This window comes from Callithrix jacchus, chromosome 8 (genome assembly GCF_049354715.1).
Source record: "Callithrix jacchus isolate 240 chromosome 8, calJac240_pri, whole genome shotgun sequence".
NCBI lineage: Eukaryota > Metazoa > Chordata > Mammalia > Primates > Cebidae > Callithrix > Callithrix jacchus.
The window spans coordinates 66,572,113-66,590,790 of record NC_133509.1 but is presented as its reverse complement, the minus strand read 5'-3'; the positions used below and the strand labels follow the sequence as shown (position 1 = coordinate 66,590,790).

Genomic DNA, 18,678 nt, shown 5'->3' with positions numbered 1-18,678 from the left:
TCTTCATTAAACAGAATAACTTAATAAAGTTATTCTGAATTCCAGAATAAGGTAAGTTTAACATTTTTGTATTCAACTTTATTACTTCAAGAGAAGTCCAATAGAAGTATTATTGGTCAACAATAAAAACTGCTTTCAAATATCAGATGGTTACCTGATAAGGTGGAGTTAATATAAGACAATCCTAATAAGAACTATATACCGTAGCTTTCAAAATTTATTTTTAACAAATCACAAACATTTGACAGACTGTTGGTGTAGCAAAAGTGAAACTTAAAATCAAATCTCTTGCAATGATTCTTCTTCTATCCTACCTGTATCTTCAATAAATTCCACACATTTCTCAACAAATAGTGGTATGGGCTTCTCAGCTGTAACCAGATCCTGGAGGGGCATCCCAAAGTAATTACTTTCCCAATTTCTACGTGTTGGTGGATTGAAGTTCTTAGTTTTCTTTTTCTGTTACAAAAAAACATATTTAAGTTAACACTATAAAAATTATTTTCTTTCAGAATAATAGTATAAGCAATGTAAACACACAGTTTGGATCAAAAGAAAAATTTTAAAGCCACATCCAACCTAAATACCCACCAACGACTCACTAAATAAATTCTGCCAGAATTAGCAACTTGATTGGAGACATAAGTGAACAGAAAAAAATGGCTTACTGGAAAAAAATGTTCTCTTTGGAAAGTAACAGAAAACTTGATAGGTCAGGAGAGAATAGAAAATATAACTTTTCAATGCCAACACAAGGAACAAACTAGGAGTAAACAATACCCGATTCAGTTTAGGTGTGATATATTAATTTCATTTGGTCTTTGAGGCAGTTACAAGTGAGATTTTTGTGCCTATCTGTATTTGTAAGAACATAAGAGCTCTAATTATTGATTGTATAATGATGCTATGTAACTCCATGAACCATTAGTTCCATCAATTGTCCCTTCTTATTTTTCTATTTTCTTCATACCTGCTGACGCTTTCTTAAATGTTAGGATAACATTCTCAAGTAATGTCCAAAACATTTTCACAACAGTAAAAAACAAAATTAAATGCGTATTGTCACAGTTTCATTTCAATGTAGCATTAGAGGGAAAATGATTCTTAAGCAAAGAGTGAACATCTCATAAACTTAAGGAAGTATTTTTGGGACTCAAACTACTGAGGAGATTTCTGATTCACTCTTCTAGATTAGGGTATAGCAAGGATGCCTACAGATGACTCTACTGTGCACATCCCATTGAGAATTTCTTAAGTATACAAAGATGGGAAAGCTGTCAGAAATTCAGAGGATATTAAGGCACTTTTATTGACAGCCTTGATTCGTTTTTCAGTTTGGTTTTATCTACAAATTTTTATTTTCTCTGGCATAAATCGATCACAAATCTATTATTAATTGTCCTAAGTTATCATCAGTGGGTTACAAATTGGACAATATATCATTTTTAATCAGAAAAATATGTATGTGTGGGCAGGGAAAGGAGCACAGGCAAGGCTTTCAATGCCTGAAAACAATGGTCTTCATCTTACATTCTCATTATTTCTGGAAGTCTTTCTTTTAAATGGATACCTCAATGTAGTCCTCTGAATCTCTGGATATCTTAAATAATTAAATCCTTTCAATTTCAGGTCATTCCACCCAGCAAACTCTCAGAGCTCACAAAATCTAACTTCTAAATCCTCTTATACTATCATTCTCTGGTGATATAGATTACATGCAACTCTGTATAATGCAGATTAAACCAAATACAACTAATGTCTGGCATGTTATTAAGGGGGCATTGGAGTGTTTGTTTCTGGCTCAAGACTTAACAAGCCAAGTGCGAAGTCAAGTGGTGTAGATCTTTATTCCTTAAATTATTCCTCCACTTCCACCATCACCAAAACAGAAAAATATACAAGGAAGTGGAAATGAAGAGACTATAACCTCAAAGCTGAGGTAGGAATATGGTGGCTGAGTTATTTTCTTTCTCAGAAACACAAAGGTGCTTTGCAGCCTACTTACTATTAGCTACATTATCATTTGATTAGAAAAATGAAAACTGAAGCAAAGATGTTTTCTGTTTGGAGATAAATGCAGTGGTGAAAGAGATGACACTTAGGTAGATTAATGAAAATAGCAATGGCTAGACTATGGTGGGAACAAAAGGAAGGAAGTGATCCAACAGTCTGCAATACCATCTAAGGAATATAAAGTCTTAAGAAAAACAAACTAGCTAGCCAGCCTTACATGTTCCAATCACCTTTTAAATCATCCTCTTTTTAGTACTATCATTAGGAGTCAATTTAAACTTTCCAATGATTCTGAAATAAGTCTATCCCTTTCTAATTAATGACACTGTTAAAAAGGAAAATTCTATGCAGAAAAATAAATAGTTTGGGATTAGATACTCCTATGCTAGCTTTTATAATGAACAGAAGTGTATACAATTCCTTTTTTCTGTAAGTGATAGTTCTTAATCATCATAAAATCACTTCAAGGTGCTCCACAAAATTCTGATATGCACCCTTTGGTTAAGACAACCCAAATGTATTATATAACTAGAAACCTATTTCATAAAGTATCTAAGACTAGATGATTACAACTGCTATAAAATGCCATCAAAGTTCTGAAATGCAAAAGAAAAATTAGTAGCATGGTATTCTGTTTACATCTAGTTTTTGATAAATCTTTAGTTAGAAATGGTACCTCCAATTAAATAAGTGTGCCAGTGGAAAACAAATTCTGATGTATGAAAATCCAATTTTTTATTCATTCGTATCTGAACTTCTACTTAAATGCAAATGGCCGCAGTCTTTTTTCCAGCCACTTAAGCAGATTTCCTATCTGCAAAAGCACATCACAGTACAAGAAACATTCCATTCAGCAATTATATAAGTGTCCAACATATTAAAAACTGTCATTTGTATAAGTAAATAGGACTAGGAAGAAAACAGCCCTTTTCAGAAACTGCTCTTCCTTCTTTAGTAATATCAGCAACACAAGGGTCACCTAAGCAACTTCTTCAAATAAATACTATAGTAACATTAAAAAAAAAAAAAAAAAAACCCTCAAATGCTTCACTAGTAACCAAAAATTGAACAAAACTTAAGCAGCAAAATGCAGTTGACTAGGCTCTCAAAGAACCAATTCTGGAAACAAGAAAATTGGATCTCTATTTTCTTACATGTGATTCTTGAAATTAAAAAAAAATCAAAGAAGAAACATGACAACAGGAGATGAAATGTAAAGAAACTGAAAGAAAAAAATCCATCACAGAAACAAAAACCTTTTTAGAAGTAGTAAATAAAAGATTCAATATGATTGAAAAGATCAAAATAAAATGGAAAAAAGACCATCAGAGTTTCTTTTCCTACTATATCATTCCTATGATACACGCCACAAAATACTGGGTTTTGCTCACATTTAAAAAGTCTCAATCTTCTACTCCCTTTTGCAGACAAACTATGTAGAAGTAATCTATACAAGATGTCACCAATTCCTCTCCTTCCATTCATTCCTAAATGTGCTCAAATTAGTTATCACCCTCAAAACTCCACTAAATGAAACTGCTCTTATTAAGGTTACCAAAGATTGTTTTCCATAACTAGCTTTCATTTCTCATCTTGACATTTCAGCAGTCACTTCTTCAATGGACTTCGAAAGACACCGCCCCTATTATCTCACTTGCTCTTCCCTGTTCAGTCTCTTTTTCTAGTCCCTCCTCATCAACACTGTAATGTGAATATCCTAATCAGTCTGTCTTTTGTTGCTCTTGTTTGAGTCAGCATCTTGCTGTGTACTCAGGCTGTAGTGCAGTGGCACGATTATAGCTCACTATAGCCTCAAACACCTTGGCCTTAAGTAATTCTCCTGCCTTGGTCCCTCAAAGTGCTAGTATTACAGGATGAGCCACAGTGCCAAGCCTGATTGTCCTCTTTTCTCCATCTATACTCACCCTCTTGGCAACATTATCTATATGCTGATAAGCTAAATTATTATTTCCAGCTCAGCTCTTTCTCCTGAAGCCTAAACTAACATAAAATATCCTAACAACATCAGTTGAAAGTTTAAGAAAAACCTCTCAGGCTTTCCTTGAAATGAATCTATCTGCAGCCTTTTCCATCTCAGTTTTAGGGATTCTCTCCTTTCAGTTGCTTGGAATAAAAATCTTCAATCATCTTCAAACTTTCTTCTTTTTCTCTCACACCCTACTTCCAACTGTTAAGCAAATGGATAAACATAGAATCTATCTACTCTTTACCCTCTTCATAGTTAACTCCCTGGCCCATAAAGCTATCATCATTTCACATACATGGATTATTGCACCAACTAATTAATATCCCCTGCTTCTACCATCATTCCCTACTGGCCATTCTCTACAGACAGCAAGCTGGCTCCTTGAAAAGACATATACAATTTGCATGGCTTTGACTCTGCTCCTTTATATTTTGACCTAATTTCCCTCATCACTTACTCCCTTCTTCAAGTCACATGGTTTCCTTGCTATTTTAATATGCCAGGAATGCTCCTGCCTTAGCACGTTTGTACTGGCCTTTCCCTTTCCCTTCTCAATGAGGCCTATACTGAACACCCTATTAAAAACTGTAATCCAATCCTAGGTACTTGGGAGGCTGAGATGGAAGGACAGCTTGAGCCTGGGAGTTTAAATTCTAGCCTGGGCAACAAAGCAAGATCGCATCTCAAAAAATAAATTATTAAAAAAAAAAAAGCAATCCTACTGCTGTCTTTCCCAGCCCCTCCCAGTACTCTGTTCCTTTTACCCTGCCTCTTCATCCCACAACACTATGTAATTACTCATGTATCAATGTATCATTTTTTTTTTGATCTCCCCCCTGCTGTAATTTAAGCTCTACACAAGGGCAGGAATTTTTATCTGCTCTGTTCATAAATGTATCTCAAACGTCTGAACACTATGAAATTAGTACAAATGGTAAATTAGTACAAATGGTCCAGAAAGAGATACTGGAGGTCTCTTCTAAAATAATGAGCTTAATTTGTAGATTAAACAACCTTACTATGCACTAGGAAAAACAAACAACAATGAATAAGAGTGAATCATCAAGTTAGGGGCAAATCATGCTGAACTTGGTAAGCTATGAAGACTCTTAAAAGCATCTAAGCAGAAGAAAGAAGTGACCAACAGTGGGGAGAAAAAAAATAGCAGGACAGCCTCAAAGTCCTCTGGAAAACTGGAAGCCAGAAGATTCCTATTCTATAAGGAATATTAATGGGAAACATAAGAGTTCAAGAATTCTTAGCCAGTATGTCATTCAGGTGTGTATAACTCACAATTTATAACATTTTTAAAAGCTTACAGATATGTAATACTTATATTTAAATTATAGCAGTCTCAAACTCCTGAAAAATCTTAACTACATAATCATCATCAATTAAAAAAACTTACACTGGAGAAAAATGTAAGAGTAAATACTGAATATTGTAAAACTAATTCTAATTAACAGTTGTAGGGCTAATATAATTTATAATTTTGTAGGTAAAGCTATAAATGTAAAAATAATTTGATAACAGGCCAGAACCAAAAGTCTCAACCTACTGTATATAAAGGGGAAGGAGGGATGAGATGTGAGAGATAATGTAATTATACTAACACATGATAGGTACAATGATATACTCTTTCGGGGGTGAAGTAGGGAGGATAAACTGAAACAGGAGTTCAATATATTTAAATATAAAAATATGAAGCACATAAATTAATAGCTCCTTCCTTCCTTTTTTTTGGCCAGTGGAAAAAAAAAACTAGAGAACAAGAAAACAGCAAGCCAAAATTTATAAAACAAATATATATGTAACAGGATCAGATATAACAAAAAGATTCTCAGGCTTGGTGAAAAAGTAAACCCAACCAACCATGTGCCATTTAACAAAGAACTCCAAAGAGTTAAAAATCAATAGGCAAAAGGAATATATACATATATTTTAAAAGAACAATGTTAACATTGGAGTTGTTAAGGCAAAAAGCCTTTAACCATACAAACAGGCTCACTTGACAAAGATCTAGAATTCAATCTATCAAGTAGCAACAAACTATAGCAGAAATAAGTAAACATCTATGGAAACAAAGAGTCAGAAATTTTAAAGGATCTCCCTCACTTTGTCAGCTCAAGTATGCCCAAATTAAGTATAAGCACTGAATGAAGGTTAACTGAATAGATTCACACATATACTCGATAAATTTTAAGACTCTTATAAACAGTGTAATGTTCATATAAGTATAGCAAAAGTTATATAAATTTTAATCCTTCTCCTTCCAAAAAGGAAAGAGATCTGAAATCATATTTTCTTTCAATGACTTCCAATTTGAGTTTCCTCTCGTCCCTACGTACTGTCTCATAGTTGAGATTCTCCACATATTGTAGCATATTCTGCAATTTAAAAAACCTAAGTAATACATGCACTACCTACCTTCCCTTCCCTTCACAGTGGCCTGAAATCACATTTAACTGAGAAGTAGAAAAAATATGAACTCCCTCTTATTATTGCCGGACCAATCTAACTATAACCCTACTCTATTTCATCTTTTCCCTCTGTAATAACTGCAGTACAGTTATTATACACATCACCTAAATCCTGATTCTCCTTCCTCTTTCTTCTTTCAGAATCACTACTATTCCCCATCACTTTTCTCCTACAGCATCAATTTGTCCCTCTCCTGCATCATTTTTAAGAACATATACTCTTCAATCTCTCTCATCTTTAAAAACAAACACAAAAACCCTCCTTTGATCCCACATTGTCTTCTAGTTACTGACCCAATTCTTGCTTCCTTTCACAGCAAATCTTCTTGAATATGTCATCTACATCCATTGTCTCTACTTTCCCCATCACATTCACTCTTCAACCCACTTCCTTCTGGCTTTCCCTACCATCCCTTAAACTGCTTGTCAAGATCAGATACTATCAAATGAATAAGAAACTTTTTTCTTCATCCTTGAGCTCTCAGCAACATTCTTTCTTGAACTTCTTCCTTAAACACATACTCTGTTGGCTCCCATATCATACTCTTCAGTGGGAAGAGTACTTTTCTCTTTTCCCACTAAGGATTTCCTTTTCAGTCTCATCTACCAACAACTCTTCCACCCAAACTCAGTTCTGAGCTCTCTCTTCTTCTCTAGCTGTACTCCGCTCTGCCCTTATGTGAATTTATTTACTCCCAAAACTTTAAATCATTTATCCATACTGATAACTCTTCCTCTGAGTACCAGACTCATACATCTAATTTTTATACTTTGTCACTTCCACTTGCATGTCGACAGATATTTTAAACATAAAAAGCACAGAACAGATGTCTTTATTCTTTCTAGTCTGAATCCTTTCACCCTTAGTCTTTGCTAATCTTAATAAATCTACCCAATTGTTCAAACCATAAATCTAAGAGTCCAACCTTGATTGTCCTTTTTCCTTTACTCTCCACAGCAAATGTATCACAAGCCCTATTGGTACAACTTCCAAAAATCTGTTCGTATTTCTTTTTGGTAACTGTAATAGGCACAATATCCAGCACATGGTAGATAATCAATAAATGCTGACAGAAGCAACCAACTAAAAACAGGCACCAGAGGAAAGCCTTTACCATGTAAGATTTCTGTTAATATACGAAGTACTATTGGTTTATGTACCATTTATGGTAACAGTTTCATTTACCTAATTCTTCATTCCTCCAGGAGTTACTAGACAGGTAGTATGTCTAAACTTAAGCATTCTAACCTAATCAGGATTCATATAAAATAATGATTACTCACATCATCAGGTTAGAGGAAGAATAGCCAACTCTATGTGAATTCACTTGGAAAAAGGGTGGTGTACTTTCAATAGTCTGTAAGAACTGAGAAATTACTATGCGCATAGCATGTTAGGTTACTGTAAAGGATTATTAAAATCAGTTGAATTTAATGTCCTTGAGAAACACATAATCTGATATAATGAAAAAACACCTAACTACCAGTCATTTATTAATAGCACAAACAAAATAATATGTGATTAAATGTCAAAATAACTAAATGTAAGACTTAAACCTGGATTCAAAGGGTAGAACTTATATATGAAGAGATGAGGTCAGGGACATTTTGGGAAGTTAAAAAGGATCTAGTCTGTAAGTCATTTACTCATCTAAACATTTGGGTGCCTACTGTATGTCAGGATGAAGACTAAGAAATCACCAGAAATTGCCATTTATTTACTGCTTACTATATATTAGGCACTGGCTAATACTATGTGCACAATCTTCACCTTCGCAACAGCTCTGAGCCAACTACTATTTTCCATCTATTTTGACATACCTGGAACTTAAGAATATGTGTGCGAATGAATAAGGATAAAAAGTTTGGCAAGGGCCACACTGCAAATGGCTTTAGATGCCTAACTCAGGAATTTGAACTTTATACAGAAGTTACAAATATACTTCGTACGGAGAGGGATCAGACACTTCTATTTAAGCACTACCCCCAAGAAAGCAACATAAACAACAGCTGGTGGGGCCGGGCGCTGTGGCTTGCACCTGAGATCCCAGCACTTTGGGGGGCTGAGGTGGGTGGATCACGAGGTCAGGAGTTCGAGACCTGTCTGACCAACATGGTGAAACCCGTCTCTAATAAAGATACAAAACTTAGCTGGGTGTGGTGGTGTGTGCCTGTAATCCCAGCTACTCGGGAGGTTGAGGCAGGAGAATCGCTTGAATCCAGGAGGCGGAGGTTGCAGTGAGCCAAGATCACGCCATTGCACTTCAGCCTGGGCGACAGAGCGAGACTCCATCTCAAAAAACTAATAATAATAAAAATAACAGTTTGAACAAAATGGTGAATAGGACACAGAAATTTAATTAAAAAGTTACTGCACCACAAATATAGGTGAGGATGTGGAGAAAACTGGATCCATCATACATTGTTCGTAGGGATTTAAAAGAGTATACCCACTAAGGAAAACCATTTGGCAATTCTTATAAGACTAAATATGAGATTACTATCCAACCCAGAAATTGCAATCTTGGGCGTTTATCTCAGACACATGACAACTTTTATCTCAGACACATGAACTTAGGTTCATGTGAAAAACTGTATTTGTATGTTCATGGCAACTTTATTCAAGATGGACAAAAACTGGAACACCTAATGTCCTTCAACAGGTTAAAAATCTGATATATCCGTATTATGGAATATTATTCAGCAATAAAAAGAACAAACTGTTGATATATGCAACAACTTGACTGACTCTCAAGGGCATTACGCTAAATGAAAGTCAATCCCAGAAAGTTATATGCCTTGCGATTTCATTTATATAACATTCTTGAAATGACAAAATTACATAAATGAAAAACAGATTAGTGGCTGTCAGTAGTTATGGATGGGTGAGGAGAAAAAAAAATCATGAAGTTATAAAAAGACAAAACAAGTAATTTGCTAGTGATGGAATTGTTTTACATCTTGACTATGGTGGGGGACACATAAACTTATACACATGAAAAATTGCAAAAAACAAAATATATACATGTACAAATCAGTACAATTAGGGAAATCTGAAGTAGATCTGTAGATCATATTAAAGTCACGTTGTTTTGATGTCCTGGTTGTGACACTGTACTACAGTTTTTTGGATGTTACTATCGTGGGAAAATGGGCAAAGAGCACATGGGGTCTCTTCACTTTTTTTTTTTAAACAATAGCATGTGAATCTACAATTAGCTCAAAATAAAATATTTATTTAAAAAAAGGTCTTTGTGATAATGCAAGTAAGAAGTAATGACAACCTCAACTAGGATTATGAAAATGGAATGGAAGCAACACATTTTATAGCAGAATAAAGAATGATATACAGTTGAGTATGGATAAACGACAATAGCATGTAGCTCCGGCCCACAGTTAACATACTCCTGAAAATAAATTCTTACCTAATCATGGTGATGCTATGAAAGAAAACGCTATGAACTATAAGGAAAACCCTGCCTTTCTTACTGAACAGATACAAACAAGCCTTATATAACTGACTTCTAGAACTTCATATTTTCTTAAAGACATATTTTCCTACACCAGGGTTTCTCAACTTCAGGATTATTGGCACTTTGGGCTGTATAATCCTTTGTTGTGGGAGATGGTCTGTGAAATCTGCAATGTTTAGTAGTAATCCTGGCTTCTACCCACCAGACACTATTAGCAACCTCCTAACCTCCAGTTGTGACCACAAAAATGTCTCTAGCCACTGCCATATGCTTCCTGGAGGGCAAAACTGACCCTGGTTGATAGCCACTGTGCTAGACTAGTAAAAACAAGGACCAATAACTCAAGTTTGGGAAATGGCTACAGATATATTGCTGAAAAGTCTGAGAATTTTAACTTTAAAAAAGTTAAAAATGACTCATGACTCAAGACTGAGAAACACTATTGCAGGTTATACAAAGATGAATGATAACCATAATTGCCTTCCAAAAGGTTATAACATAGTAAGAAAAACAAAAAACTACAATATAAAGTGAGTAGGCAATGAGAAGCAGCACTACATTATAGTTTAACACATAGGTGTAAGAAAGAAGCCTTTAGGGGACCCAGCACTCTAAAGGTTTATTTAATCCCCTTTTTTAGCCTATAAAAGCTATAAGCGCTGGCTCAAAGTCCAAACACACTTTGGAAAGCATACATTGCGAAGACTCTCTCTCACACCCTTTGTGCTAACACCAGAAGAAAAGAGGAAATAAAAAATAACAGAGAGTAAATAAATGTGGTCTAGGTTTTTGTATATGCTTATCAGGCAAACTAATTACAACCTTGACTCAGGAACCTTTGTTCTCTAAGGTAACATCTTCCTAAAAAGCATTTCAACATATATATGTGGCAGATATTTTATTAATGCCATTAACAAACTAACAAAAAATAAACCTGGAGTCACTTGGAGAAAGTTCTAGCAAAGCAACTCACTATTTAAGTGAATGAATGGGTTTTCTCAGCTTCCCCAAATTTCAGAATCTTCCTCCTCCCTCTCATCTTATACAGGAGTTTCTTAAATTTAAACTTCTAACAGGAGTTTCTTAAACTTAAACAGGGGGTCCATCACAGGCCTTCAGGAAGTATTTGAAACTGTTAAAACTCCAGTAAAATTCTGTGCATGTGCATTTTTTCAGGGAAAATACCCAGATCTTTCCCCAGATTTTCAAAGGCTAAGAACAATCTCCAAAAAGTTCAAAACAATTATGTTACACAATGCATGCAAGTCGTACCCTTTATTTTGACTAAGATACAATCATAAGATCTCTTTTGTCATATCTTTATATTTTGTTGTAAGGATTCTAAACACTGAAAATTACTACTACTTTTAAACAGCAACTCTCCTATGCTCCAGAGTTTCTTTTCTTTAAAAGTCACAGATTAAGCCCTATTTACTTGAGTACTCCAAACATTAGCTGAGATGACAGAAAAACATTACAGGGCAAGAAATCATAAACCTGTATCTACTGTAAAATACCTCTTGTAGGGCTGACACATTTTGCAGTATAAAAAATTTGGGTGTTCATAAACTGGTAAACCTATAAATTTACCTATAGTCTTGCAATAGTAACAACTGTCCATTAACATAAGAACACAATTACCTATGTTATAGAAGTGCATCCTTGACACATATTTAACAATTACTATTAATCTGCTGCAAAAATGAGTAACTTCAATAATTTGTACTATGCTAGCTTTTGCTAAATATTCAGTATGCTACTATAAATACTAAGAAAAAGTTTGTATAGAAAGCCACACCAAAGAAATTTGTGTTTGACAAATTTAAGTTAGTAAAAATGTATGTCACCAACATAATCTTTTAAATTAAGTCTCAACAAAATACATAAATCAGAAATATACTTTAAAAATTAACCACCTAATTACATTTCTGAATTTGAAAAGCAATAAATCATGCTCAAATGTACAACACAGATTTCAAAGAAAAGACAAATAGTAAAATACTGCCAGAAATACCTGCACTATATATCCATGTTATAAATTGGTGTAGCCAGCACCAAAAATACTACTGAAGAAACAAATTTTAACTTTATAAGAAATTACAGAAACACCATAGATCTAGTTAATCAGGTAGACCAAGTTAGCCAGTTAGCCAGGAAGAAAGCAATAGAAATACTGCTAAAGAAAGCTTAAATAAATTATTTTCAGGAAAGCTGAGATATGAGAAAGAACCAGAAGTTTTCCTAAACCTTGTTGAAAATATAAAACATATTTAATTTTCAGCAAAATCAATTTTACTAGACTGAATTTCTTGAAAGCAGAGCCAATGAATGACCAAGTCATCCCGTATTAGTTTCTAACAGTGTTCAGGCATAGCAGGCATTTATCAAAATGCTTGTTGTATAAAATGAGTTTTCTTGAGTCAAAATAAATTGTAATTATTAGACAAATCCATGAACAGTTCTTTTATCACCACTACAAAAACAAAGGCGATACCTTTATGCTGACTTCAACTGATCACAGTACAACACAGAGTGTTAGGCCATGGAGATCAACTATAAACAAGATACAAATCTTGCCTGCAGTAGAGTAGACATTGTGGTTTTCCCACCTTAGAAATTACCTTAATTTCAAAGAAAGAGAATTTCACCCAGAGCTCTCAGGATAAAGGCTCAAACCTAAACTCACTTTTCTTTTTTTTTTTTTTTTTTTTCAAGATAGGGTCTCGCTCTATTGCACAGGTTGAAACGCAGTGATACACTTAACAGTTCATTGCAATCTCAAACTTTTGGGTTCAATTGATCCTCCAGGGCTTATCACTACACCTAGCTGAATTTTTAAATTTTTGTAGGGATAGTGTCCCACTATGTTGCCCAGACTGGTCAGACCTAAATTCAATTGCACAGTTCTACTCCCCTGGACAGACTGTACTGGTTAGGAATAGATGGAGGACCTAACTCAAGGCAGACTAGAAAAGATGCTGGTTGAAGGGTCTAGAAAAGAAGCTTTCTCATTTATTATTCTTCTAAACACACTTCCTATACAAAGGTGACTCTCACTTTCTACTCTAAGGGGATGTTTTCAAGGTAACCATGGATAAAATGAATATTCCATGTCAACTCTGAAGAAATTAACCAAGGTACAGAAAATAGGTACAAAAAAGAAAATCTAAAACTTTCAAGCAGTTCAAGACTTTGTTGAAGTAAGAATCTTTGCTCATTAAACAAAGTATAAGCCTACCCCATCAGATCTGTAAGTATTGTTCTTCCTATAGTAAGTTTTTTATTTTATTTTATTTTATTTTTTTAGAGACAGAGTCTCACTCTGTCACCCAGGCTGGAAGAAGTGCAATGGCATGATCTTCACTCACTGCAACCTCCACCTTTGGGTTCAAGCGATCCTCCTGCCTCAGTCTCCTAAGTTAGCTGGGATTACAGACACACACCACCATGCCTAGCTAATTTTTGTATTTTTAGTAGAGGATTGACCATGTTGGCCAGGCTGCTCTTAAACTCCTAACCTCAAGTGATCCACCTGCCTCGCCCTCCCAAAGTGCTGGGATTGCACATGTGAGCCACGCACCTGGCCTGCTCTTTCTATATAGTAAGCTTTATACATCCAATTTTTTTTTGCCTTCATTAAAATTATTTAGAGAACCTCATTTCTCTCAGATATGAACACTAATAGTCAACCTAACGACTGTCAAGAGGTTAAATGATACACACTAAAAAACAAAAAGCATGTTTTTCTCATAACTTATGAATTCTGATATAAACGACAACCAAAATATTTTCATATATTTCATTACTTTTATATCTTGAATGAACAATTTACAGAGTGAGGTTGTAGAAATCAGAAGTCAAATAACGCTAAACCTAAGATTTACTACATTAATATAATGGCATGGTATCAAGTCATGATTTGCTAATATCAAATTAATACCTTGTGACTCAATAGATACATATTAATATGTCTTAGTTTTTTAAGAAAACGTACTTATTTTGATTTCATTCTTCTGCCAGTCTCCTAACCCCATTACAATGGCTAAAGCAGCAAAATCTTTTAAGACACAAATTGATGGTGGATTTAGATAAAAAGGAAGCAGTAAAATACAAAGGAAAAAAACACTGACTAGAAGGAATGCAAGTTGGTAATTGCTAATATAAAGAGGAGGAAAATATTCAGGGCCTGGAAAAAGTTAACAGAACACCAGTTTATACTAACACACCATAAAATTCACTAAGTATTTTACTATTTCTCTGAATCAAACTAAAAATAAAATGGACAAAATAGATAACGAAGAAAAATCAAACCAGCTTAATCACAAGTGTTTTAATACATTCACTGAATGTATTAAAAACTGGCAATTTTAATAATACAACTCAAATTTTCTCAGAAAATTTCAAGCAGTTCTCTTAAAGAACTGCTTTTCAAAGACTAGTAGGTTACTAATTCAATAGATTTTTAAGAAGTAGAAAAGTACTTATTTTTACACTGTAACAGACTAGAAAATCAAAATAACATACACATTTGTCCCACAGCATTTTACCTCTGTGGGCACTAAAATCTGAGGACACTCAAGTCCCTTATATAAAATGGTACAGTCGTTGCATATTATCTATGCCTATCCTTCCGTATACTAAATCATCTCTAGATTACTTATAATACCTAAAACAGTATAAATGCTGTGTAAACAGTTGCTACACTGTTTTTTAAATTTGTATTATCAAGCCAGGCATGGTGCCACATACATGTAGTCCCAGTAGTTTGGGAGGCCAAGGTAGAGGACGGCTTGAGGCCAGGAGTTTAGATCAGCCCGGGCAAGATAGTGAGACCCTCATCTCTACAACAACGAAAAAGTAGCTGGGCATTACTACTACTAATACTGGTAGTCCTGGCTACGCAGGAGGCTGAGGCAGGAGGATCACTTGAGCCCAGGAGTTTTGAGACTGCAGTGAGCTCTGAGGGGTATGTACCACTGCACTCCAGCATGGGCAACAGAGAGAGATTATATCTCATAAACATCCATTTCTGTTATTGTATTGTTATTTTTGGTAGTTTTTTTCATGAACTTTTCAATCTGCAGTTCCTGGAATCTGTGGATGTGAACATCATGGATTCAGAGGGCACACTGTACAATAAAGTTAAGTACTGTCTTAACTGAAATTGCATTTCAGTTATGTAGAAATATTTGTGTGTATAATGGGTCATGATTTAAAAAAAAAATTCTCACTGCCAGTTGCAATCACAAACATCTTAAAGGTTTCGTTACCGTAACTAACACTAACTTCATCTGGATGTAAAACAAAAGACAGCCAAAACTAAAGGCTTCTGATTGGTAAGAATGACAACGAAGCTCAGTTTAAGAGCAACATATCTGAATCTTCCTTAGATGCCACTAATGCCCAAAAGCTATGGTTATCCAGGTTTCAAGGAGTCTGAGAAAAGATTCCTAAACTATAACTCAAGCAAAGCGCATAAACTTAAAAACGAAAAATTACAGGAGTATTTAACTTAAAAATAAGTCAAGAAAATGAATCCAGCAAATGGAGCAAAAAACTGTTCTGAGATACAGGCTAAGTATATTGAGATATTTCAGGCCTGATGCACATTATAATACTATTTATTGAGCACTGCTCTGTTAGACACTTACAACACTCATTTCTAATGTCTACCACAACTCCAAGGGAAGTATTATAATTCCTAATTATAGGTGAGGGAACCAGCTAAGAAAGGGTAAGTGGTTTATTCTTTCTGTCTACTGTTTTTAAGGATAATCTCTCTGCTATTTGGCCATTCAATATTAACAGATCCTCAAAGGTCTGTGTTAAGCAAGTGTCTATATTCACTCCCCAGGAGATTTCATCTATTACTGTTTTTAGTTCGCTGTCTCCTATGTATCTCCAATTCAGACCTCTGCTGAAGACCCATAACTGCCTACCTGATTGACAACTCCACTTTAACTCTAAAACCAAAGTGGTAATTTCCATTCCCCAACTCCAAACTTGGCAAATTTCTAATGCTCTGTCTCATGAACAGCATCCTAACTGATGAAGCTGAACAAGCTAGAAATCTAGGAGACATTTTTCCCATCTTATTCATTATCCTTACCTCCCCTATATGCAATAAATCTTATGCATTTAAGGTATCTCTCATATCCACTCCATTCTCCATTGCCACCACTCTCCCTCCCAACTCCAACTGCTTCAAGTTTTCATCATGGTTCACTAAGATTATTGTAATATACCAACAATCTTCCACAGTCTCTCTAGCCCTCACTCAACCCATTCTTCATACTGTAACTAAGTGATCACAAGAAAAAAATCTACTCACTCTCTATGTTCAAATTACTCTTAGATTAAATAACAAAAATTTCTAACATTGGTAACAAGTCTCTCATCTCTCCTTACACTACTCTTCCCCCTTGAGAGTTAGCAAATTACATGGCCTGGGGGGCAAAGCCAGCCTGTCATCTTTTTTTTAAATGGTTTATTAGAACATAGCTATGTTCATTAGTTTACATATGGTCTATGGCTGCCTTCACAATACAACAGACATGACCAGTTACAACAGACTGTATGACCCTCAAAGCCTGAAATATTCACTATCAGGCCCTTTACAGAAAGTTTATCAATGTCTGCCCTAGATCAATGACTAAACACATTGAACTCCTTTAAGAACATACTATGTTCCCCTCCTACCATGTGTACATACTATTTATTCAGCATTAAATACTCTGCATTCTATGCCACCAACCCCTTAGTTAACTATTTAGCTATCAGATCTGACTAAAAACAACTTTTCAAGAAGGCCTTTCCTCACCATTTAAACTAGCACATCCTAATTCAAACTAGCCACATCTCAAGTGTTCAGTAGACCCATGTGGCTAATATGTTCAAAAGACGGCTGGCTATAAACCAGAGGTCTGTTTCCAGACTTTATACTGTTGTTCAGTATGCCTACCTCTGTGCCAACACCACAATGTCTTAAAGTTTTCAATGATAGAATGAGCACACACGCCACCATTTCAACCTGCCTTTCTTCTTCAGAAGTGTCCATGCTATTCTATTAATAAGTCCTTTAGTCTTTCATTTATCAAATCAGCATGTAATTATTTCTTAAAAACTTTTGAAACTTCCAATGAAACAACACTGAATTTGGAGCTCAGTTCTGAAGAACAGTGACTTCTCTATGATATCCCATATTCATGGACAGAAAGGAAATAGCTCTGTCATTTATTTAGGTATTTTAAATGTCTTTCAATAACATTTTGTACTTTTCAGAGAGGTTACACATGTATTAATTATTCCTGAGAACTTGATAAACTGCCATGTTTTTGTAAATGATGTCTTCTATAATAACTTTTGCTAGTTATCTGTTGCTAATGCATAGAAATGCAACCTATTTTTGATTACTGATTTTTTTTTTTTTTTTTTGAGACAGAGTTTCACTGTTGTTACCCAGACTGGAGTGCAATGGCACGATCTCGGCTCACCGCAACCTCCATCTCCTGGGTTCAAGCAATTCTCCTTCCTCAGTATCCTGAGTAGCTGGGACTACAGACACACACACCACCACGCCCAGCTAATTTTTGTATTTTTAGTAGAGACGGGGTTTCATCTTGTTGACCAGGATGGTCTCGATCTCTTGACCTCGTGATCCACCTGCCTCGGCCTCCCAAAGTGCTGGGATTATAGGCATGAGCCACCACGTCTGGCCAATTACTGATCTTATATCAAGTTAGTTTCTTAATTCTAATAGTTTATCAGTAGATAAATACTACTTTATTAATACTAATCCTTTTTGGCTTTTACATTGATAATCATCATTATGAGCTAATAATGACAATTTTGTTTCTTCCTTTCCAACACTCATGCTTTTCTTTTTCTAATCTTTTGAGTAGGCTCTCCAGATAACACTGAATAGAAGTGGTGATGTTTTATCTGTCTTGTTTTTTATTAAAAAGAGAATTTATTTCCCCATTTAGGATGACAGATGTTTATTATAAATTTTGTTTGTCTGTGTACAACATGTATTTTCAAGAAAGTTCTTACTTGTTCTTAATTTATTACTTTTCCCATGAATTGCTACATTTTATCAAGTGCTTCTTCTGCATCTATTGCCATTACAGTATTTTTCTCATTTACTTTGCTGATGAGGTAAACTACATGTAGAGATTTTTCTATTAAGAGCTACTCTTTGCACATGATATAAATCCAACATGGATATGATTTTCCTTTCACATACTGTTCAATGTTTTTCTGCTATTATAGGCTGCAAATCTCTTATTTAAACCCCTCAAATAAGCTGTTTCAGAAATCAAACATTTCTAGTCACTAGCAATAATGATGCATGGTGTCAAAACTGTATATTTTGTAACAAACTTAGTAAGCAGAGTCAGTCTCCAGTATTCAAACACATTAACAGTGAACTGTGTAGATATTCACTGTAAACAATGATTGTAAGCAGACTTACATCCATTCAAGTCAGGTTTTCCCATCCATGACAATAGGCCAAATCAGGTTATGCTGCTAAGTTCCAAAATCTTTGGTTTTCAGAGGTTAGGCAATTTCGAAATTGCGGTTAAGGATCTGTAGACCTGTATTTCATTTAAGACTTTGGCACATACACTCCTAAGTAAAATTGGCCTATAATTTTCCTTTTTTAAGCCATTCTCGTCTGGTTTTAGAATTAAGGATAGATGACTTAGAAAATAAATTTAAGAAT

General features: G+C 34.9%; 1 protein-coding gene across 11 annotated transcripts in view; it reads right to left on the bottom strand.

The window, feature by feature from the left end:
• ARHGAP5 (Rho GTPase activating protein 5) overlaps nucleotides 1-18,678 on the bottom strand; it is a 79,417-nt gene that overhangs the window by 40,295 nt on the left and 20,444 nt on the right. For 10 of the 11 annotated variants that reach the window (XM_017977045.4, XM_078334753.1, XM_035260312.3 and 7 more), the window contains one exon: nucleotides 315-459. In XM_017977045.4, the coding sequence (XP_017832534.1) occupies nucleotides 315-459 (145 nt within the window). Of the gene's footprint in view, nucleotides 1-314; nucleotides 460-18,426; nucleotides 18,521-18,678 lie in introns of those variants that run through there. The other variant, XM_078334755.1, reaches the window with a different exon arrangement.